The sequence below is a fragment of the Zymoseptoria tritici genome, chromosome 4 (assembly GCF_000219625.1).
Source record: "Zymoseptoria tritici IPO323 chromosome 4, whole genome shotgun sequence".
In the NCBI taxonomy this organism is placed as follows: domain Eukaryota; kingdom Fungi; phylum Ascomycota; class Dothideomycetes; order Mycosphaerellales; family Mycosphaerellaceae; genus Zymoseptoria; species Zymoseptoria tritici.
Genome location: NC_018215.1, coordinates 2,296,994 through 2,320,802, shown reverse-complemented (window position 1 = coordinate 2,320,802; position 23,809 = coordinate 2,296,994). Strand labels below are relative to the sequence as shown.

The 23,809-nt window shown below is 47.6% G+C and overlaps 4 protein-coding genes across 4 annotated transcripts; 2 read left to right on the top strand and 2 right to left on the bottom strand.

Annotated features, from left to right (window-relative positions):
• Positions 1-476: 476 nt before the first annotated feature.
• On the top strand, positions 477-2,643 carry MYCGRDRAFT_71498 (uncharacterized protein; the record flags this gene model as incomplete). Its single annotated transcript, XM_003853228.1, has 3 exons — positions 477-1,142; positions 1,204-1,404; positions 1,458-2,643. 3 exons carry the CDS (start codon positions 477-479, stop codon positions 2,577-2,579), a joined length of 1,989 nt encoding a protein of 662 aa, XP_003853276.1.
• A 1,767-nt stretch (positions 2,644-4,410) lies between these two features.
• On the top strand, positions 4,411-5,724 carry MYCGRDRAFT_92796 (uncharacterized protein; the record flags this gene model as incomplete). The annotated part of the gene is made up of 1 exon (XM_003853229.1): positions 4,411-5,724. One exon carries the CDS (start codon positions 4,411-4,413, stop codon positions 5,722-5,724), a length of 1,314 nt encoding a protein of 437 aa, XP_003853277.1.
• A 193-nt stretch (positions 5,725-5,917) lies between these two features.
• On the bottom strand, positions 5,918-6,559 carry MYCGRDRAFT_71496 (uncharacterized protein; the record flags this gene model as incomplete). The annotated part of the gene is made up of 2 exons (XM_003853068.1): positions 5,918-6,178; positions 6,255-6,559. 2 exons carry the CDS (start codon positions 6,557-6,559, stop codon positions 5,950-5,952), a joined length of 534 nt encoding a protein of 177 aa, XP_003853116.1.
• Positions 6,560-19,531: 12,972 nt separating this feature from the next.
• MYCGRDRAFT_92794 (uncharacterized protein) lies at positions 19,532-22,448 on the bottom strand (the record flags this gene model as incomplete). Its single annotated transcript, XM_003853067.1, has 3 exons — positions 19,532-21,103; positions 21,592-22,080; positions 22,431-22,448. The coding sequence occupies 3 exons, from the start codon at positions 22,446-22,448 to the stop codon at positions 19,532-19,534; spliced, it is 2,079 nt and encodes a 692-aa protein (XP_003853115.1).
• Between the last annotated feature and the right edge of the window lie 1,361 nt (positions 22,449-23,809).

The following is a 23,809-nucleotide window of genomic DNA, read 5'->3' as shown; positions in this document are numbered from 1 at the left end:
TACCTAAAAACGCTGCTGGGCCCTCAGACCCTCTCAGGCGAGGCGCTCGAAGAGGTTAGTGCTCGCCAAGAGGGTCTGTGCTTCTGAGACTACCCCAGATCGCGGGGGACGAATGAGGAACTTCACTGCTTCACCGAGGATAGATCTGCTACACGTCAACCGCATCAACCGGCTTCGAACAGTTTGGGCGAGCTGTGATATGAACAGTGGGCTAAGTTATGTGTTGACTGTTTCTTTGACTCAATTGCATCCTTCTCCTCTCCTGCTCGATCTTCCCTCTTGTTACTCTTGAAACGATCTCGTCGTGAACTCGCATGCTCTCGAACTGAACGATTGAGCTGCAAGAGGCGAGTGTATAGAGCCATTGAGTCGCGATTCGGTGGCCAAACAAGACGACAGCAGCACATACACGCAGACCAAGGCCTCACGAAGAACAGACCTCAAAGTCCTACCCATAGGGTAGCCACATTTCCACCATGGCCCAACGAGTATTCCTAGACTGCTTGCGCTCCTCCACGTTCACCACCTCCTCCCTCCTCCACCGCTCGAGCCCAGCAATACGACGACCACGACGAACACCTCCAACCATCCCTCAACGTCGCACCCACCTCACACTCCCTCAACGCCGCCGCGCCACCACAGCCTCCGGCTCCGCCATCTCCTCCTCCACAAACCACCCCATAATCGACCACCACTACGACGCCATCGTCCTCGGCGCCGGTGGAGCCGGTCTCCGCGCCGCCGTCGGACTCGCCGAATCCGGCCTCGAAACAGCCTGCATCACCAAACTCTTCCCCACACGCTCGCACACTGTCGCCGCACAAGGCGGCATCAACGCCGCGTTGGGCAACATGACGGAAGATGACTGGAGGTGGCATATGTACGACACGGTGAAAGGAAGTGACTGGTTGGGGGATCAGGACGCGATTCATTATATGTGCAGGGAGGCGCCAAAGGCGGTGTATGAGTTGGAGAATTATGGCATGGCGTTTAGTCGGACGGAAGATGGAAGGATTTATCAGAGAGCGTTGGGAGGGCAGAGTTTGAAGTATGGGAAGGGAGGACAAGGGGTTAGGTGTTGTAGTGCGGCGGATCGGACGGGGCATGCGATGTTGCATACGCTTTATGGGCAGAGTGTTAAGGTGAGTTTTGCTGAAGGGCGTGTGGAGTGAGGAGTGCGAGACTGATTGGGTGATGTTGCAGCACAACACGAATTTCTTCATCGAGTATTTTGCGATTGATCTGCTGATGGTGGATGGAGCGTGTGTGGGTGTGCTGTGCATGTCCATGGAAGACGGCACGCTTCATCGTGTGTTCGCGAAGAACACGGTCATGGCGACGGGTGGCTACGGACGGACGTATTTCTCCTGCACTTCTGCGCATACCTCGACTGGAGATGGGAACGTAAGTCTTGTCTCAAATAGCCATATTGCCCGCGGCTAACACCCCATTCCAAGGCCATGGCCGCCCGTGCCGGACTTCCTAACCAAGACTTCGAATTCATCCAATTTCACCCAACAGGAATCTACGGCGCCGGCGTGCTCATCACTGAAGGCTCCCGCGGTGAGGGAGGATATCTGCTCAACGCTTCCGGCGAACGCTTCATGGAGCGCTACGCTCCGACAGCGAAGGACCTCGCTTCCCGAGACGTAGTCTCTCGATCGATGAACATGGAAATCCGAGAAGGACGAGGCTGCGGACCTGACAAAGACCACGTCTACCTGCAACTATCCCATCTTCCGAAGGAACTAATCTACGAACGACTCCCCGGCATCGCAGAGACAGCGAGCGTCTTCTCCGGCGTAGACGTCACGAAAGACCCCATCCCCGTCTTACCAACAGTCCACTACTGCATGGGCGGCGTCCCCACAAACTGGAAAGGCGAAGTCCTCAACGTCGACCCCATCACCGGCGCCGAGAAGCCCGTTGAAGGACTCTACGCCGCCGGCGAAGTCGCGTGCGTCAGTGTCCACGGCGCGAACCGTCTCGGTGCGAATTCTCTGCTTGACATCGTTGTCTTTGGCCGAGCTTGCGCCCTCGATATTGCGTCGAAGAACGAAAAGGGTATGCCGCATAAGAAAGCTCCTGAGGACATCGGGATGAACTCCGTGCGGGATATGGAGAGTATCCGCACCGCAGACGGAGATAAATTATCAGCGGAAATCCGCTCGGACATGCAAAAAGTCATGCAAGCAGACATCTCCGTCTTCCGCACGCAAGAAGCATTAGAGCAAGGCGTCGCTCGACTGGAAAATGTGCAAAAAGACTTTAACACGCGGCTCAGCGTCAAAGATCGGAGTATGATCTGGAATAGCGACCTGATCGAAACAATGGAGATGCGGAATCTCCTGACGTGTGCGGCGCAGACGGCCAAGTCGGCACTGTTGAGGAAGGAGAGTAGGGGTAGTCATGCGAGGGAGGATTTTCCGGATAGAGATGATAAGGGCTGGATGAAGCATACGTTGAGTTGGCAGGGGGATGTGGGAGAGGAGGTGAAGATTGGGTATCGCGGGGTGGTGATGGATACACTGGATAAGAGCGAGATGGAGAGTATTCCGCCGGTGAAGAGGACTTATTAGGACCGAGATCGGGTGCCGACGCTGTCAGAGCAAATTGTAACAGGCACTCGTCGCCGATCCGTCCACTCTCGAACCACAAGGTGCAAGGCAAGCTGTGCACAAATCGGGTCCTTCGTCCGCTCCACGAGTCTGCAAAGGTGATAGTCCTTTGTGCACTTGGTGTTCAGCGAGGAAAGAAAAGACGAATCCCGTTAGCCAAAGTCATTCTTTCCAACGGGTTCGAGACGCAACGCATATCTTCGTCTGCGCGTTGGATTCGAAGACTCCAAGTTCCTCGACTTGCGCATGCATCCATCTAGTAGCAGATCGCATCTCCGTTCTTCTCCGCGAAGCTGCACTAAAAGAGAAGGACATGAGAGTCAGCTATGGCACGGCTGAAGTGAATGTGAACGTAGACCAGGACATGGCCCAGCTCCAGATAAATGGTCTCCGGCTGAGTTGCATGCCTGACATCAGGTAGTACTCACTCGGTGTTGAGAGCCCTTGCACGGGTTTTTCTTCGGCGGAGCAAGAAAATTAGCCAAAGTTATCCGACAACAGCACGTACGCATCGCAATATTCGCAGGTGACGGTGGACATGAGGGAGAGTAAGATAATCGTTGGCTTGAAGAGATGCATTCTTGCGGTGTCGTTGGGAGGTCTCTCGAGTGTGGATCGGAATCTGCGTTGATGTAGCTCGAATGACTTGATCTACCTGTTTTAAATCGAAGTGAACAAGGAAAAACGCAACGAGAGGAGCTTGCGTGTGTCTATACCGACCAGGTTCATCACAACCGGGTAGCCTGGTCACCGGGGACTGACGGCAGGGCATGTCCGATGTATTTTGCTGCACTTGAAGACATAGGCATGCTCGAAGAGAATGTCTCGTGCCAGCTGAATGCCCACGGGATTCTTTCGACGCTGCTTCTTCCCGGCCAGATTTGTATGCGTATCTGAAGAATAGGTCTGGAAGATCGGAAGGCTGCAGATATCCAGCGTTCTACGATGTGCGCATCGTTCTGACTTGTACGATTGCAGAACCGCGACTCTTTGAAAGAAGACGTGCCGAAAACATGAACATTACTCGAAATGCGCTCAACATCGTTTCTACCTCAGAGGGCGCACAAGGTGCAGCGGCATGAGCGCAAGAACTCGGCGGAAGGCAGGTATATCCACTTCTTGTTCGGCGACAGCCCTCGTTCCAGTCAACTTCTTCCTCTGACCCGAATCTATCACCACATCTATGGAGCATGGTCGTTGCATTCCACAAATGTGTTCCATGTTTCCTCGACTTGCTCGTTCGCTCGCTCACCCTCAAGATCTGCACAGCGCACAGCGGCATTCTGCTGCCAAAAGAGATGTACTTAGCAGGCACATAGGTAGTCTAAGTACTACTGGTGAGGCTGTGTACAACGCGCGAAGGAACGAAGAGCAACGAACCACGGATCTAGCTTTGGAGTCATACAATCGTACCGCACAGAGCCACAGCTTCAAGCATACAACATTCTCTTCTCTCCGATTGGCGAAAGATATGTTCGTTCTCGTTCTTCACGCTCGACATCGCATAATCACCTGTCCTTTCGTACCATTTCGAGACATTTCTTTCATACCATCGAGACCACTGAGACCGCCGAGACCACTGCGACAACGGTTGCGACAAAGACTGCGATAACGATAATTTGAATCAAGCAAGTCCGACAAGACGACATATATTTTCCACATTGCCGAACGCCTTGTACAGACGCATACATGGCTTCCAACTCGCAAAATCAGAAGATCGACCTGATAGCCTCTCTCAGCCAACCTGTCTCCCTCAGAGCTTCCACAACCAGCAATACCAAATCCAACCAGAATGAAAACGCTCGTCTTGACTCACCGCGACCGCCGTACGCACGCAAATTTCCTGGCGTTGCCGCCCGAGGTGAGGCTGCGTTGCTACGAGTACATGTTGATCCCTCCATTACCCATACACGCCCTCCGCCACCAACCCACCTGCCACAACCACAATCCTCTCGCCGCCTCAATTCCGCCGCCATACATACCCGCCCTCCAAAATCGTCCCAAACCAGCCTCATGGCGCTCCCTCCTCCCCCGGGAAGTCTTATCCGAAAAGTGTCGCATCTCCTGTATCCAGCAATCCGGCCAAAGACGGAATCTCGCCATCCTTCGCGTAAGTCGATTGGTGTACAAGGAAGCCATAGAGATCTTGTGGGAAGATGAAAAATGGGGCTTCACTTTCACCGGTCTGCAGGATTTCGTGGATAGCATGAAGACCATGCCGCTGGAAGGTAGGTCGAGAGTGCGGAAGTTGGTGGTTAGAGAGGACAGGAATATGGATGTGCAGCGGAGGGGGTTTGGGTTGAAGGAGTGGTTGCATGCTGAGTTCTGGAGGTTCGTGGGAGGATGTCCGAGATTGAAGTATTTGGAGGTGCCGAGTACGATGGGTGGGGTGCTGGCGGGAGAGGTCGTGAAGCTGGGAAGCCTGGAGGTAGTGAGTGTGAGCGTGGTTGGGTGGATGACGTTCGTGGAGGGTATGGATGTGCACAGGGTGGAAATTGGAGTTAAAAAGGGGTTTAAAATTCGGAGCGGTGAGATCGCGAGGAATAGGAGGGAGATGAAGATGGAGGAGTGGTTGAGAATAGCGGATGGCAGGCGTGGCGGGAGACGGGAGACGCCCGAGTGGATGCAAAGGGTTGATGCGGCGTTGGAAAGAGATCGAGATGTGATGGTCCATCAGGAAGGTGGGCGGGATTGGGTGACTGTGACGATGGCGGAGGGAATGCGGGTCGAAGTGGAGATATGGGGACTGCCAACGCATTCAAAAGCGGAGAGGAGGAAATTGTTTCTGCAGGAGGCAAGGAAGCCGAAGACGTTGAAGGTTTCGAGGCGAACAGTGCCTGATCTTCCAGAACTGGGAGGTGAAAACGACGAGGAATTGGCGATGATGGCGAAAAAGTCGGATCAACGAGCAAAAATCTGGTACGAGCAAGAAGAGGATCATGAGGCGCTGTTGGAAGAGCGGCGTGATCAGAAGAAGCAAGAGGCTAAGACCGAGCGTACGAAAGAGAAGCAGAAGGAGCGGAGAAAGATGAAGAGAAGTGAGAAGCAGTTGGCGGCGGAGAAGAAGGCGGTTGCGACGCGGGCTGGCAGGAGGGAGGTGCAGTAGTGCCAGCGTGTCAGGAAGCTGTTCATTCTTTAGTATCCTTCAATACATACATACCCTTGCCATACCTCACTCGGAAAAATGCGTATGGAAGAATTGCTTCATTCTCAATGGTCTTGTCTTGTGGTATAGCCTGTTGTGTATCTCTCGCGAGTGTCGTAATCGGATTACTCGACTCAAGTTCCAGCACGCTAACGTTTGCCGTCCAGCTCGTCATGGCAATGCTCTCTACGAAGGAGGAGCCCAGTCGTAGACCAGACGAATGCGCAACTCATCCTTGCCCTTCTTGGACAAGATACGACGGACGTGGCGACGCACACCCTCGACCTCGGCGAAACCCCAGACCTGATCAGCGGTCCAGCCATTTTCAAGACTCTCGGCGAAGGACTCGAGAATTTCATCGCCTTCCCAGCCCTCTTTGAGGTAGGCGTCTTGAAGGTCGGCGACTTTGGCGAATCTGTGGAGAGAAGAAATCCCGGTCAGCTTGACGATCTTGTTGACATGTCAAATACTGATCAGCAGGTCAGACATACTGCGACCGTCCCTTGACCTTGCCCCAGTACTGAATGTCCCGCTCATGCATCTGGTTGTCCAAAATTCTCGGCTCGTGCTGGGTGTTGACGGAGGAAACCTGCTCCTGGTCGACGTGCACGACACCCTGGTCGTCGGTGTACTGCTTCAGGTTGACGGAGACACTCGAGTAGTTGGCGGCCTGCTGCACGAGCCATGGGATCTTTTGCATCTTGAGCATGGGCCCGGTGGAGTCGGAGAGCTTCTTGTTCATGGCATAGCTGCCGGTGACGTTCTTGATGTTGATTTCGGCGGGAACGGAGGCCATGATGGTGGTCGATTCGAGAGTATCGCGGGAATGGGTTCTGTCGATTGTTCCTGGTAAAAAAGATCGAAGCGGTTGGTACGGGTGAAGACTGTGTGGGAGACGGAAAGAATGGTCGCGGCGGACGTCAGGAAAACTAATATCCGTCGACCGGATCTAGGCCTGGAGCTGTCGTCGCACTGCATCCCGTATGATGCTGTACCTGCGCTTGCCTCGGCCTGTGGAGCAAGCCAGGAGGGGTCCACTTGGTCCAGATTCGCAACGGGAATGGATTGCGCTGGACGACAGCAGAGTGTGGGGGTGAGGGGCATCACATCTCCCGGAGTTCTCCATGTTGAAAGTCATGAGCCATAGATTGTTGATCTACGGGTGGGCCATGGCCTTAACTAAGTACAGATTGGTACCGATATCGGACCTATGAACACGTGTCTAATATTTAACACTCCTACTCGATGAGTGTACTAATATCCTATGTAATTAACTGTAAACTCCTACTAAACGCTATTAACTCCTACTAAGTAATATTCCCGCTGCCTCGTTAAAAACCTTATTAAGGGAAAAAGAGTGCAGCTAACTGTTTACTAAGGTTATCGTTTCCCCTGTTTCTACTAAGTGCTAACGCCGCTTTATTTCTATCTCTTCTTAATTCCTAAATCCGTCTAGTTATTATCGCTGCGGCGATAGCTGACCTCTTCCTATTAGTCTAGGCTTCGTTGTCGTATTATATCTAGTCGATTCTAGTAAAGAGATCCTTTGCTAGTAGATATTAAACGATGTATTAATATAGGTAGTCCGGAATTCTGTCCTTAATAATGTTAACGATAAACAAGTTTATCTAACCCTAGCAAGCCTGTCTCTAGCGTAGTCGATTTGTATTAAAGCCCTCGTTAAATTGTTAGGCTTAAACAATTTTAAGAGGATACCGCTCGGGATAGGTAAACACTTCTTTAAAGGACGGTCTAAGGGAATAAATAAAACGAAGTATTCGGGTTGTCTAGTTGACTTTTAATTAAGGATCTAGTAGACTAAGGATAGGGACTTTCTCTACGAGAAGTCCGGGTCGTAAGAAGCGGACATTACTAACGTAAAGTTCTACTATGCGTTGTAGGTAGCTCGCGTCGTAAATGTTATCGTCTATGTCCTCTTCGTCAATCCAGAGTCCGGCGTTAGAGTTCGAATTTAGTTACTGTTCGTAAAACTATGCCTAGTGTTAGTATACACTCGCTCCGTATCTTCGTACTTCTTCTCGCGCTTTCGCGAGACCTGTTAGTTAGGTTGCTATTACTGGCGCGTAGTTTAATGTAGGGTTTGATGTGTAGTTTAATGTGTGTGTATGTATATATATGTATAGGTACTTTTTAAGACGGTTACCAGGTCATACGGTATTTGTGCTTTTTAAGACAATTACAAGGTTATAAAAGTAGACGGCCCGTATTTAATAAACCGGACTAAGGAGTCTAACGTATAGCGTAGCTTTTATAGTCGTTCTCGCTTAATAGACCTACTATTGTGTTAGTTTGCAGAGTTTATGCAAGGATGTTACCTTAATTAATTGCCGTCGTTATTATTCCGAGCGCGGATAATTGCCGGTTGAATTCGCCTAGGGCGAGTGCCTTCGTAAGGATGTCGGCGACTTAATAAATGCCGGGGATGTGCTACACCTCGACTCGCTTGTCTTCGATAAGCTGTCGAATAAAGTAGAACTATACGCGAATATGCTTCGTCCGGTTGTAGTGCTTAGGATTCTTAGCGATAGCAATAGCGCTTTAATTGTCGACGTAGATAAGAACCGGATTACTACCGTGTAGTAAGCCGAAGTATGTTAGTATATCCTTTAGCTAGGCTACTTCCTTGCCCGCGTAGTGTAGAGCGGTGTATTCGGCTTCCGCTGTTAATAGTACGACGGTAGTTTGTTTCTTCGATAACTAGCTAATAGTAGAGCTACCGAGCATAAATATGTAGCCCCCGACTAACTTGCTCGTAAAGGGATTACCTGCGAATTTAGCATCGGTATAGCCTCTAAATAGGTCGGTGCCGTCGAATTCTAGGGCGCGGTTAACTAATCCTTTAATATACCGGAAGATGCGTTATACTAGTTCCGCGTGTTGTTTTGTAGGATTGTAACAGAAGCGGCTAGCGACCGATACAGCGTATACGAGGTTAGGACGTATTCCGAGCATCCCGTACATTAATAAACCGACTACGGATTGATACTACTTTCTTTGTTTATTTAGGCAGACGTAGTCCGTTAGCGGTAGTTCGTATTTAATGTCTATCCGTATAGGCGTTAATTAGGCGTTGGCCGTAGTTATCTTAAACATAATGTCGGAAATCATGCCAACGCAGCCACCACACGAACAGAGAGGCCTCCAGGCCTCTTAACACGCAGCAGTCTACCCTTAGAGGAGGCAAAACATTTAGGGAGGTTAGGGAGTAAAGGAAGGGGGAGGGGACTATCCTCCGCCTTCCCAAGCCCCCCTAACTACCCTAAACTACTTAAAGGGCCTAAAAGGCTATTAGCAGCACCTTAAGGAGCTGCAAATACAGTTAGAAATTAACAAGGATATGCAAAAACTAACTAGTGAAGTAGCAAAGGTCCTATCCTCCCCCTAGGAGGAAACCCTAAAGTCTCTCCTCCTCTCCCTCCTCTAAAGGGCATAAACCATCCTCCTGCACACTCTCTAAGGGCAGATAGTTATCTAGAGAGTCTAGGAAATCCAGAAGACTATCTAGGCTACCTAGCTAAAGACCTAGGCACAAGCTACAGCCCTTCCTAAATAACAGACATCTAGCTAGGTGTACACAAAGCTAGCCCTACCCTAAAGCTACTACTTCCTCCTTAAGATCTAGAACCTAGCAGAAAGAGAAGAGATCTAGAAGAAGACAAGCATAGAGATTGTTAGGGAGTTAAAAGACCTAGTAGTGCTAGCAGTAAAGAAGCTAGAAAGCGGAGACATTAGGGTTTTTACCTACAGCCAGAGCTCCTAGGAAAGGCTAGAAAGGGACCTTAAGTAGGCCTAGGACAAATACCCTAGTGCTAAAGCTGTAGTGCAGCTCTTCTAAGTGCTAGTATATAGTGTTAAGATCTAGACTATTAATACTAAGAGTTAGGGAACAAACACTTAAATTAAGGAGGAGAATAGAAGACTCTACCTATACCTAAAAGTCCTTAGAGCAGGATAGCTAAAAAGCAAAAAGGGAAGGGAAGGCAAGGACTTCTCTTCCTTAATCCTAAATGTCTAGAACACAGCACAGGCAAAGGAAATCGTTGCTAAGGGATTAGTTCTCTAAGGGAACATTCTAGTTGTAGAAGAGTTCTACCTATACTAGAGACTAACATAATGCCTTAACTGTAGACAGTTTAGACATATTGCAAAGCACTATAGAGGCACACAAACCTATAGAAAGTGCTTAGGAAACTATAGAACAGACATATGCAAGGAGACTAAAGCAAGGTATAGCAACTACTAGAGGGAGCACCTATCTTAGTTAGCAACCTACAAATTTAAGCAAGCAGTAATCTTAAAGGCAAGGCAGTTTAGGAGCATTATAGCCTAGGGATTGTATAGGAAACCCTCCTAAACCTAGCCGGAGGAGAGTTAGACAATAGTGCAACTAACAAACATAAGGAAAAGAAGGGCTAGCCCTATCGACAGTAAGCAAACTAAAGGCAACTAGATTAGGAACCTAGCAGGGAGACTAAGAGCTATCCTAAAAGCAGGACAAAGCCAGGCTAACAAGATTAACACAATGCTAAGGAGCTCTACATAGGAGGGCTACTAACAAGCACCCTAGGTACAAGCAGGAATGCAGCAGCAGGACTAAGCCCAGGACCCCGGACAGGAGGACCTAGAAATAGGAGAGAGCGACATTAAGGACTACTTCTTCCCAACCCAGGATGAATAACACACTAAAGGAACTTAACATCCTACAGTATAACACAAACAAGAGTAGCAACCAGATCCAAACCCTATTTATGCAACAAATGAACCTAAGAACCTACTACATTGTTACAATCTAGGAACTATAGGTAAACACCTCTACCAGAGGGAATGTTAAGCAATACCCAGGATACTACACAGTAGTTCTAGAAGGAGAGACACTAAGAGTTGTTACATATGTATTAAAGGAACTACAGCCAGAAACCTAGGAAGCCTGGCTAATTTGTAAGGACCTAATTAGGATTACCCTCCTCCAGACAGAGCTAAAACTCCACATCTTAAACTGCTACAACCCAAGTAGCCTAATAACAGGCAGAGACCTAGGTACCCTCTAGGAAGTTAGGAAGGCTCTCTAGGACACAAAGGAAAACTAGCACATTCTAGTTAGGGACTTCAATCTGCATTATTAGAAGTAGGGAGCACAAACAGCAACAAACTAGCACTAGGCTGCAGACTACCTGATTAAGACGGTAGAACAGGCTGATATGCAGCTCCTCCTAGAACCAGGTATAACAACATAGGAGAGAGGACCAAGCATCTAAACCCTTAACTTAGTCTTTAGGATAAAGGAAATCCAGGACCAGATAACATAATGCAGGACCTGCACTAAACTAGAAACAGGGTTAGACTACCTTCCAATCTAGACATTACTCTTCACCTAAGGCATTGTGGAGCAAGAGAACTAGAAAAGGCTATAGTAGAAGAAGGCACTATAGGAACAAATTAGATCTAAGATCCTAGAAGCAAAGGGAGAGGCTAAACAGCTACCTACAGAGGGAAAGCAGAGTCTGGACTAATAGGCACTCTAGCTTTAGAGGACAATCTAGCAGCTGGTTAAGGAGCTAGTACTACAAGCCCGACCCTTACTATACGCAAAGATAAGTTAGGACCAGGAAAGCACCAGGCTAGTTAAGAGAGCGAGGAAGGCTAGGAGAGCCTGGAGGGAGAACAAATCCCTCCTAAACCACCTATTAGCACTTGGAACTGCATATGCAAAGAAGAGGCACATTAAAAGGAGCGGGAACCTAGCTTAAAGGAAAACAGTTACAGAGATCTTAAAGGATTAGAGCAAGATATAGAAGTTTGCAAGGTAGGCAAGAGAAAGGGCAAACAAAGGACCCTCTCTTCCCTAGTTCCTAGGCATTAAGAACAAGGCTAGACTCCTCTAGACAACAATATCTAGGAAGGCTAAGGCCCTTGTAGAGGAGTTCTTCCCTTAGCCGACAGAGGTAGACCTTACAGACATAACAGGATCTATACTAGCCCTAATCCCTATAGACTGTATAATTACCTAGGGAGAAATCCTAGCTACAATCTAGAGGCTTGCACTAAACAAGGCACTAGGACTAGATCAGATCCCAAACCTATTCCTAAAGAAGACAAAGAAAGAGCTAGCAGACCTCCTACAACTATTCCTGCAAGCCTGCATAGTACAAGGATACCTCCCTAGGCCCTTTAAGGAATCTACAACAGTAGTCCTTAAGAAGCCCTAGAAACCAGACTACTTAAAGGCAGGAGCCTACAGACTAATCGCCCTGTTAAATACAATCTCTAAAGTCCTAGAGGCCCTTGTGGCGACAAGGCTTAGCAGAGCCGCTGAGGAAAGAAACCTGTTCCTACTAAACCAGATAGGAGGAAGACCAAAAAGGTTAATAACATTAGCACTAGAGCTAGTAACTGAACAGGTCTACTCCATCTAGGGAAAAGGCCCAGGGAATGTAGCCTTAATGCTATGTTTAGACATCTTAGCGGCCTTCCTAAATGTTTTACACCCAAGACTGATCTACTACCTAAGAATGTGCTAAATACAGCTAAACCTAGTAGCCTTTGTAGAATCCTTCCTTTAGGACAGGACAACATGCCTTAGGCTAGGGAACTACCTTAACACACCAAGGCCCTAGCATACAGGAATCCCCTAAGGATTAATAATGTTACCTATCCTCTTCCTGTACTTTGCAAGAACCCTACTTCCTCTAATTAAAGAAATAGGAGTATTAGCAATAGGCTTTGTAGATAATACAAACATTCTAGCCTTTAGAAAAAGCACAGAGGAGAACTGCAGAAAACTTAAGAGAGCCTATAAAAAATGTGCAGAATAGGCAAAGACTTATAGAGCAGTCTAGTCCCTACAAAAGTACATGCTAATCTACTTCACAAGGTTAAGAAGGAAACACAACCTACAAGCTACAGTTAACATCTAAAGATTTAATAGCAAACCCGTCCCTAACCTTAGGCTTCTTAGAGTGCAAATGGACACTAAACTTATATAGAAACCCTACATTAGGAAAGTTGTAGAGAAAGCAGAGTTACATATAAACTCCCTATATAGGCTTAGCTAATTAACCTAGGGAGCATCCTTCCAGAAGGCGAGGCACATCTACACTATAGTTGTAAGGCTAGCAATAGCCTTTAGCTATAAAGTATAGGCAAAGGTAGAAGGGGTTCAGAAGGGATCTAAAAGCTAGACAAAAGAGCTTAAAGCAGTCCAAAATGCTGCCCTAAGAAGGATTACTAGAGCATACAAGAGTGTCCTACTAGGAGTACTCTAACAAGAGGCAGAGATACTATCCTTTAATCTATATATGCAGCAACTAGCTTTAAACTAGGCAAGGAAGGAGGATAGGCGAGATGTAGGGAGGTACACAAAGGCAGCAAGTCAGGCACTCTTAAATTAGGAACAGGGGGCCCGGAGAAGACAAGGACATCGAAGAAACTAGAGGGCACCCTACGAAATTGTACAGGAAAGACTCCTAGAAAAATTCTAACAGGAGGGGGGAAACTAAGATAGAATACCCCTAAACAGATCCTTTATTTAGGAGAGATAGAAGGCAAGATAGGAGTTAGAAGTTAGAAAGAAGAGACAACACAGCAATAGGAGGTTACCTACAGCATGGACAAATAGAGGAAAAGGAAGGTCTCTATATTAGAACTAGACAAGAGCACAGAGCACAATTGCTACACAGATAAGGACTAAGCACATTAGATTCAATGCCTACCTAACAAAGAGAAGAGTCCTAGGGAAGACACTAGAATGTAGCTATAGAAGTCAGGCTTAGACAGTAAAGCATATAGTAATATTCTGCCCTCTCCTCTAGGGGAGGGACAGAACATTCTAGCAGCTAGGTATATCTAACTAGAAAAGCATAATGTTAACAAAGAAGGGTCTTAGGGCAATTGCAAAGTAGATAATTAGGGAAGAAGTCCTAGACTAATTCCTACTAGCTAAGGAGGAGCAGGAACGAGAGGAGAGGGCTAAGGGAGCCTAGGTACACAACCTAGTAAGAGGATAGGATAACAGATCCTTCTAGAGTCCAAAAGAGGAACCTGAAATAAAAGGTGTCTACTAATAGTCCTAGGAGACACAAGCAGAGAGAGATTAGGAGGGTTTTTATGCCTATAGCTTTTTGCCCTTAGTGAAATTTAGGGAAGGCTACTTGCCCTGTACATAGTTACATAGAGGGATAGATCAGCAATACAAGACTTTATTATTATTAGTTATCTTAAACTTCTCGAGCATTTGCTTAAAGTACGTTTCTTAACTAAGTCGGATCTTGTTACTGTTTCGACTAACCGCGATTCCGAGGAAGTAATTGCATTTGTCTATGTCGGTTATTTTAAAGCGCTTTAAGAGGCTTTCCTTTAACGATTTAATTCGGTCGAGGTTAGGTTTAGTAATAAGGAGGTCGTTAACATAGGCAAGGAGGAATGTAGTGCTATCGGAGAATACTACGTTATCGTGTTAGCAAGGCGTAAAGCCTATATCCTTTAGCGTAGTCTTAAGTGTTTAGTACTATATTCTCGGTGCTTGTTTAAGTCCGTAGAGAGCCTTGTTTAGCTTGTAGACCTTTCCTTCCTATTCGTAGCTAGGAGGTAGTCGTACGTAGACTTCTTCGTCGATTTTCCCGTAGAGGAACGCTATTTTTACGTCTATTTAATAGACCTTCTAGCTATTAATTAAGGCGAGAGCGAAGAGCATTTTATAGCTTATTAGCTTTACGACTAAAGCAAAGGTCTCGTTAAAATCGATGCCTTCTTCTTGTTTAAAACCGCGGACGACCTATCGTGCCTTAAAGCGGTAAACATTTCCCTTGTTATCGCGTTTAACCTTAAATACCTATTTCCCTAAAAAGGCGCGTTTGTGCGCGGGCAGTAAGGCCTCGTCGACGATTTCCTAGGTAGCGTTCTCGATTAACGATAAGTATTCGTCTGTTATCGCGGTAACCTATTTAGCTTCGTACTAATTCTTCTCGACATCCTTATAGGACTTTAGTTCGATAGGGTTATCCGAGGACAGTTGAATTTTTACTATGTCGCCTAGTAGTACTAGTTCTAGCTATAGTTTCTCGTCGGTTTAAGATTCTATTTTCATCTACTTTTGGCCGGTAAGGTCGAGTTCGACTTCGAAGCAGTTCTCGGTATCGACGGCGATATTAGATCCGGCTTCTTTAGTCGCTTCCTTAGTAAGGAATAATCGCAGGCTATTATCGCTAATGTCGGATACAAAGTAGCCTTTAAAGCCTAAAGCCTATCGAGTAAATCCTAGTCCCTAGGACCCGAGTCTCTTGCTATCTCTTTAACGGATTTTAGCAACGGTGTTGCCTAACTAGCCTTGCTTATTCTCCTACTTAGGTAGGTAACTAGTAAGTTCGTCAAAGCTTAGAAGGTCGCCGTATTTATCGCTAGTTTCGAAGCGAGTAGGCATTATTTCGTCCGCCGTTATTATAGCGGCGGTGTTCGCGCTTGTCGTTAGGTAAATAACCTTAATTTCTTTGTAATCGATTGTAGTGTCCTTATTAAAGATCACTTCCTTTGCGCGCTCGATTACGCCGTTATATAGGTTCCAGAGTCGGTAGAGATTCGTACCTTCGTAGCCGACGAGGACGCGCACTTGTACGCGGTTATCCTATTTCTTTAGGAACTTGCGCTTAGGCACAAGTTTGTATGCGCAACAGCTAAGTCGCCTTATCTAGGATAGGTCGTATTATCGACCTATAAACTTCTCGAGAGGTATACTTCCATTTAGAGCAATTAATAGCCTTCGATTAATTAGGAATACTACTGCTCGTACTAATTCAGGCTAGAGCGCGACTTGTACGTCTAAATCGATCTTTGCGCATCGAATAATGTCCTAGATTTAACGGTATCGTCTTTTAGCGACTCTATTTTAATTAGCTTAGTAGGGCGCTGTTCCTTTAAATAAGATTCTATGCGATTTCTCGAGAGATTTAAGGACTAGTATAAACTCTAGACCTATATCGCTGCGGAATGTTTTAACGCGGCTACCGGTTTTTCTCTCGGCCTTTTTAATAAAATGCTTAATATAATTACCTATTTTAGGGCCTTCCTTTAACTTGTAGGTGTATATCTAGGTATAGCGAGTCAAATTATCGACTAACACTAGGTAGTACAACTCGCCTAATTTCGAGAATAACCGGTAGCTAGTGTCCTTTAAGCTTCGCATAGGTCTACACAGGTCTATGTGGACGAGTCCTAGTCGCTCTTCGTCTCGCAACGGTTTTGTTTTAAAGAATGTGCGCACACCTTTACCGCGGATGCAGGTAGAGCAATTAAAGTCCTCGTCGTAGTATTAAATATCGCTCTTCGTAAGGAGTTTTCGAAGAGCGGGGAGATTAAGGTAACTAAAGCGTTAATGCCAGACGCGGAGAGGGAGTTTCTTCGTTAATCGGCTCGTAAAGAACGATTGTCGGAGAGGAATTCGTCTATTTAGCGCTTAAGCGGCGTAGCCCTTAGGGCTATCGTACTAATTGCAAAACAATAACTTTGTAGAGACGTCTAACTTCTATAGGTTCCCGAGCTGTGTTCCGGTTATAATTGTTCGCTTAGTTTGTCTGTCGTAGAATTTGCACCAGCCGGTGTCTAATTTGTATTTCGCACCGCCTTTGTAAATTATAGCGACGGATAGAAGATTAACAGACATTTAAGGGACGTAGAGCACGCCTTATAGCGCGATTATTTGCGTACTATCTGGCTGTTGTACGGTAAGCTCTACCGTGCCTCTACCGACTGTAAAGAAGCTAGTTCCGCAGCCTTCTATCTCGATCTTGCGCTTAAAGGGCTTGTATGTCTTAAACACCTCGCGCTAGTAGCAGACGTGTATTAAACAGCCTAAATTAATTACCTAGTCTAATTAACTAAGGTCTGCGTCTTCGACTTATACGCGTAAGGTGTTTAGCTTAATCGCGGTAAAGGCTTAGATACGGAGCTTGTTTAGACTACGGCGTACTCTAGCTAGTTATTCTAATAGGGTAGGAGAGGTGCCCTTGTTCGCTAAGAATATGTATATTCCCGCCTTAGATAGGCCGGACATTATTCTCGCAGCGGGTTTGTCCTTCCTAATTTGCTCCTTATCGTCGTTGTCGTTAGAGACATTATCGGTAATGCTAGCTAGGTATGTTCCGCCTTTTCTTATTTAATTAGAAGGCGGGCGAGAGGGCCGCTCTATGCGCTAACGCTTGTCTGGCCGGCCTGAATCTTCCTTGTTTAGAAGGTAAGGAAATTAACTAAAGTACGCCCCGTTAGTGTACGAGGGAGTGCCGTTCCTAGTGTAAATTAAACAGGGTGCGTTAAAGTTACCCTTTAATTAACTACTTAGATGCGGTTTTGCCGCATTATAGTCGGGCGTAATGTGCGACGTACGCGGTAGCCTTAGTCCGTCGCGCTTTCTCTTCTAGAGGTTAAACCTCTATAGGCGTGCTACGTACGCTATACTAATTTCGCCTTAACTTTATATCGAGAAGTATTTAGCTCGGGCGCGACCTTTAAGTTTACTAAAGGTAAGGTCGCTACCGGTACTAGCACTAGCGATGCTATATGTCTAGGTAACTATGTCTATTTAGTCGGCAAAGGTTGGTCTAAGAGCAGAGGTAAACAGAAGGATTTTGTACGCTTCGTTATACTACGCGGCATATAGCAGTCGATTATACTCCTCGATTAGTCGATTAAATTCGAGAACGAATGTTAAGTAGTCGGCGACGGAGTCGAGAGTTAACGCCTATATCTCGCGATACTTAAGAATTGTCATAAACGCGCCCGAGGGTGTATAGTCTAATTTAAGGACTATAAGCACCGCCTTAATTGTTAGGAGGTTCTTAACCTTGTCGGAGAGGCGTTTTGTACATCGCGATACGATGCAGCCACAGAGTACTTCGTTAACCTTTTTATACTCGGCTAGTGCGATTATATAGTCGTTATATTTATTAATATCGTCCACATTCTTAGGGACAATTGGAACTATGCCTTTAATATAAGGCTCGTTTGGTAGGGGCACTCGTAGTCCTATATTGAAGAATTTAACTATTCCTATACGCTTTGCTACATTTCGACAGTTATCGTAGAAGGACGACTAGTTTTCTAGTCCCTCGAGAAGAGGAACTATGTCGAAGACTTTACCGTCTCCGCAGATGTCCTTTTATACTTTTCGCTATTCTGGCGAGTAGCGAGTAATTCGCTTAGCGACTACTCTTATAGCAGGCGCTATTGTTGTTGTTGCGCGTCTGTTGCGCGGTCGTATGTCGGAAAAGGTCGAGGTAGACCTTCTTACTCCCTTAGGGAGTAGATCGGAGTTTAGTATGTCGTCGGCGTCGCCGTCGCTATCGCTTAGATCGCTAGGTTCGGCGCCGGGTTTAGCGAGAAGTGTTCCGCTAGTTTCTTCTTTAACGTTGCTGTTAGAGTCTAAGTCTGATGTATTAGTAGATACAGTTTATGTAGCGTCCGCAGATGTTATATCCTTTTAAGGATAATCGGTAGTTAAAGTATTTATAGCCTCGGTACGGCGCTTAGATTTTAGATTTTTTGGTAGGTGTACAGAATTCTCATCGCCTTACACCCCTTCGCTTTGTAGTTATTAAGCGGTATTTTTATTTAGCATTGCTACAAGTCCTTCGCTAATAATAGCAGGTTCGGTCTTTTTCTTTCCTATTCTTAACTTAATAGTCTGTAGGTTTGTACCGACCTTCTTGTTATAGCGGTAGAGTGCGACTCTATCGGCGTTCTGGCGTTTAACCGCTTCGTATTCTTCTTACGTTTAGCCGGGTTTCGGTCCTTTTGCCGTAGGTATAAATGTAACGATTAAAAATTTAGCAGCGTGCTGCCTTTAATAGTTGTTTATAACGAGATGAAAGATAACAGCGAGTTGCCGTATATAAGAGACGTTAATGTAACGTTAGAGAATTAGGCAGCGTTGTGCCTTTGAATTTAAACAACTATTAAAGTTAACCCTGTAGGGATTTGGTTACCGCTTACGGTTTAGGTCATTAACCAATAATTAATAGACCTTGCTTTAATTTAAGTTATGTAGGTCTAGCCCTTAGGCAGATATCTAACTACATTGTAGTAATTTGAATTTATTAAGGATAAATTAATCCTATATATAGCGTTACTGTTCAGTCGTTAACTGTATTTGTATAAAGTCGTCACTTCTTGTTCTGCGACTTCGTTTAGCTAAGTATTGCGACTAATGCGGTAGTTTAAGGAGAGAAATAGTAATGTTGTATTACGTATAAACGCTCACCCGGGCTTATAACCTATTAAAAGTCATAAGCTATAGATTGTTGATCTACGGGTGGGCCATAGCCTTAACTAAGTACAGATTGGTACCGATATCGGACCCATGAACACGTGTCCAATATTCAACACTCCATGCTACCGTACCTTATTGCCCAATTCAAGACACGGCTGCCTGGGTCTTCTCGCATGGTGTCCCTAGAGGCCTCGGTGATTTCTTGTCATCTCGATCAAGTAATAAAACTGCTTGAGGACACGGAACTTGCGATGCGGAGTGAGCCTGTTCGGCAGGTGCGATGGAACATGGGCATGCATGTACCGGGAACGGACATTGGAACGAGCGAACGAATGAATCGTCGTGACAGAATGAGGCTGAATTAATGCCGCAATCTTCCCTGCCGGCGGGCAAGTTGCTTGAATTGCGATTGTTGCTGCCTCAGGCAAGACTAGCCTCAGGCAGAATGGAAACTTGATCGTCCGTCTTCTCAACTCTCTTTCTCTCTCCTCTCCCTCACGGCCACATCCCCCTCGGAATCCTCTGCTCATGCCATCCATCCCGATCCAGCATACGACTCAATCCATCATCAAACGCTACTCCATTCTCCGCATCCTGCACCCAATACGGCTCCACCATGGCGCCGGAGTCCTCCAACCACTGGTTCCTGCTGATGGCCACATTGAAACTGAAACTGCTCTTCACGAATCCTCCAAAGACACTGCATCGCCGCAACACCTCCCAGTCTATCAAAGCCTGCTGATCCCACGTCAAGCCCGCCATAATGGTTTGCTCCGCCTCGCTCATCAAGTCCTGCTTGGTGATGACTCGAACCGCAGGGTGCCATGCAAGACCTTTCTCCTTGAATCTCTTCAGGCCATCGACATCACCTGAAGCGGCATAGACGACGCCGAGACCATGCTTAACGGCTTGACTGAGATATGCATCCGTCTGCACCGTGAAATTCGCCGCCGGCTCGCTCAACCACCCGGCATTCGCGGCATCAGCCTCGATCCGCAAATGCGCTCCGTAAAACGCTCCTTTGGGCACCGCGTCTCGTGGGTCGATCGGTAAGTCATACGTCTCCTTCAGATTCTTGACAACACCAGCTGCAAGACTGCGAACATCCGACCTCACCCTCAACAATTGTCCGAAATTCCTTCTCAAACCCAGCGGCAAACTCCTCGTGTCGAAATTCCACAACGTCCGCTCAAAATTCACCTTCATCAATGCCGACCCATCTTTCTCGAAGCCCTCCTTTTCGCTCATCCACATCTCCAGATCAGCCAGGTACGCCTGCCTCGTATTCTCATACCCATCATCCATCCTTCTCGTCCTCGGCAGATAATTGCCCTGCAATTCCGTCGCCTCAATCTCCTCACCCTCTCTCAAGATTTTCATCTGCGGACACGCCTCCTTCATCTTCTCCAGAAACCACACCTCATCAAACATATGTCCCATCTGCTCTTTACTCCCCCAGACGTTACTCAGATCCGCCTCCGCACGTCCCGCCATGCCAGGGAGGTACATGCTCGCTCCCGCTTCAATGGCGTAAAAGACAAAGTCCAGAATATTCCCTCTCACATTCCCGATTCCTCCGTTCGCATCCGCCAGATTGAAGATTAAATTCGAACGCCATGTTGTTTTGGCGCAGTATGTCCGCAAAGGGGAGGGGTTGTAAGGTTGAACCAGGGAGGTGGCAAGCCAGTCGGAGGTGACATTCGTCGAAGGTGGACGGATATTGGAAGATGCTGAGGAGGTGCCGTAAGGGTGATGGAGGCGGTAGGTGTAGGAGAGGATGTATAACGGAACGAGGGTCAGCAGCAATGTGAGCCCATACACGGTCGGTGACTGCGATTGAATCCGGTGGAGGTGGGCTGGATGGAGTTGAGGGAGATGCATGCCTGCGGTAAAGCGAATTTTGCTTTGGAGATGCTCGGAAAGAGGTAAGAATTGTCGTCTCTCACGATTTGAAGGGAATTGCGCACGTTGAAGAGACGTGTATCGAAAGGGGAGTTCCTTGCGTCGACATTCCGTGGTCTCCAGATTTTGCACCCCTTGCTTCGGATGTGTGCTCGATTCTCCGAGCTGACAACTCACGTGTCCAACGCCTCATCTTCAAACAGCCCACCCAACAGTTCCCATCCGCCTTATCATGGAGCCTGTTCTTCTCGACTTCCTCGTCGATTGGTCTCCGAACCTCGCGCTTGAGCGGTGCCTCCTTCTAGGCCAGCTCCTTGAATCGCGCATACAACGCCATCGCCCGATCGCCATGCACGGATCCACCACCGATAATTCGTTCCTCTTCGATCCGACGGACAAGCAGCCCAAGAAATGCCCGCATCGTATAGAAAGCATCCTTCCCCCCCACAGTGGAAGGTGTTTCTTTCATATGGTATACGAAGAGCATCCATTAGAGATTGGAGTGACAGATCTCGTTCGATATATCGTGGCCCACGAGGATTATCTGCTGCCCATCGAGGTATCCGCATGTGCTGACCGAAGAGGTAGTTTCAACCGCTACGACATGCCGTGGCAATATTACTGCCATGAATGCCTTCTTCGAGATGATGCACCTTCAATCTGGCCAGACCTAGCTCCGACACTCCCTTGGGGGTCCCGTCGCCTTCGAAATCGATGGCAAGGAAGACCGAGTCCGGAGCAGCATGTTCCAGAGTATTGTCGTGGATGAGTGCCGAGCAAGCAGATTGCGCCCGCCGCTCAAAGCGTTCGAGCTGAAGTTTGTTCCAATGCCGCGCCTCCCGTTTGAGGAGTCGAAATTCAAGTTGGGCAAACGCGGCCATACCGAGCTCGAGCACATTTTCTCGATCTGCTTCATCCGCGTAGACAGCAGGAGAATGTGCGTCTTTGCCATTGTGATGTCCTTGCCGCCACAAAGCTCTCTCCTCGTTGGGCAGATTGATCCAATTCCGACGCCATGTGCGAAGGGTGACTGTGGCACTGGCACGTATGGTTGCTGTTGGCGGGCCATTGCATGCGCTCGGCTCGAGAGCTTGTGGTGATCGCTGATGCGCCAGTTTGAGAGAGGTGAGAGCGAACAATGACTATTGCAGAAAAAGAGCGGAAATGCGAAATTATTAAAAAAACTGGTAGCAGCAACGCGCTGGGATGTGGGTGATGGGGATGAGAGCAAGGTTATCGAAGAGAGGCCTGGAAACATACCCTTCTAGCGGGAACTTCCTCAAAATATGGCGACAAGACGGAGAAGCAGGGACGCCACGCCGCCCTCAATGCAACGCCCCTGATTTCCAGGTATTTATACCCCGCTAAATTGCCGACTCCCATGAACTCCCGTAATCAAGTAATCGGACGTGTTAGTACAACGGTTAAGACGCTCGTCGTCTGGGAGTGTTTAGTAGCAAACCAGCTAGAACCCGTCCGGGGTGGATAGTACCACGACCATCGTACCCATGTCGAAGGGGGTTGTTCCAAATCGCCGTGGCCAAGTAGGTTTCTCGTGTCTCTTCGGAGGCGTTCTTTTGCTCTTCCTAGCACAGTTTCGAGCACTCGTCGGAGGTGTTCTTTTGCTCTTTTTACCACAGGTTCGAACAGCTGTTTGCGGCTGTGACACGGCTGGCTCGTGGCACATCGTTTACTTTTCCGCAGTAACGCGGCTTTCTTTTTGCCATTCACAGCTCGCCGTGTTCAGAGAATTGCGTTCCCTTCTTAACAGACTCGCGTCAGCTTTGCAATATCAGACGATGAAGCTTGAAGAGAAGGATCTCAATCCGACATCTCCTGTGCTGCCTTTGTCTTGGTGTCCTGCACCCTTAGCCGGTACGGTGGGCAAGCCGAACCGTGAATCCATTCAGGAATGACGCCAGCCTTGTCCAAAGTTGTCGACGTTCCTCGTCATGTTGCCGTTGAAACCGGGCTCGCGAGGGAGGTCTGCGGGAGTCAGGATGCGCTTCCTTCCCAAGCCCAAGGTCTCGCTTGCTGGCCAGGACAATGTGGAGCCCATGTGACAGCATCATTGTGAATCGTGTTCCTTGGCCCAGCTTTACGACATCGCCGTACTGACGACCTGATGTTGTCGAAATGAGCTGACGTCGCTTTCATGCAAGCCTGCTCGTCGACAACATTGCTCCTCGCACCCTACTCGACTTCGCGGCTCGCAAAACCATGTCCATATCATGTCTTGCTCTTGATGGCATTCAACGTCGTCCTCCGATTGCCGGTCGAAGGGTCATCGGCTGACATTCCATGTAACGAGGCTGTCTCCGTGGCCGTCGTTAGGACCTTATTCGTTCGCCTTGTGCACGAGACGACTTTCTGCCGTCGCTTGGAGCTGTGCGCTGCGGATCAGGCCCTAAAGTGCTGCATGTATGAAATGGTGAGCATAAGATGATGGCCGTACAGGTGAGGTGCGACGTGAAGACAAGCCTCTGATACCTTAGTGCCAATACACAGCAACAGGCGGCTGTAGAACTACAGCATACCACCCACCGAAGGTTCAGGTCTTCGTCTCGGGAACAGCACTCTGCTAAGCACAGTACAACTGTGAACTTTCACGCTACTCGTGTTGCAAGCAATATCCACCGCCAAGGCGGTGTTGGCCGGTTTAACGCGAATTACGTGTTCAACGCAAATCTTCTATATAGCTTTATTGATTATTACGTATATTAGCTATTACACTTATCTAATTAACAACATAGTGCTTAAAGGCAGTCTTCAGGCCTCTTATCTTAAACCTTAGCTGCTAAACCCTCCGGATTGTAGCTAGCCTGTGCCTGTAATTAGCAGTCTTAGCCTAAGCAGCCTTCCTTCGAATAG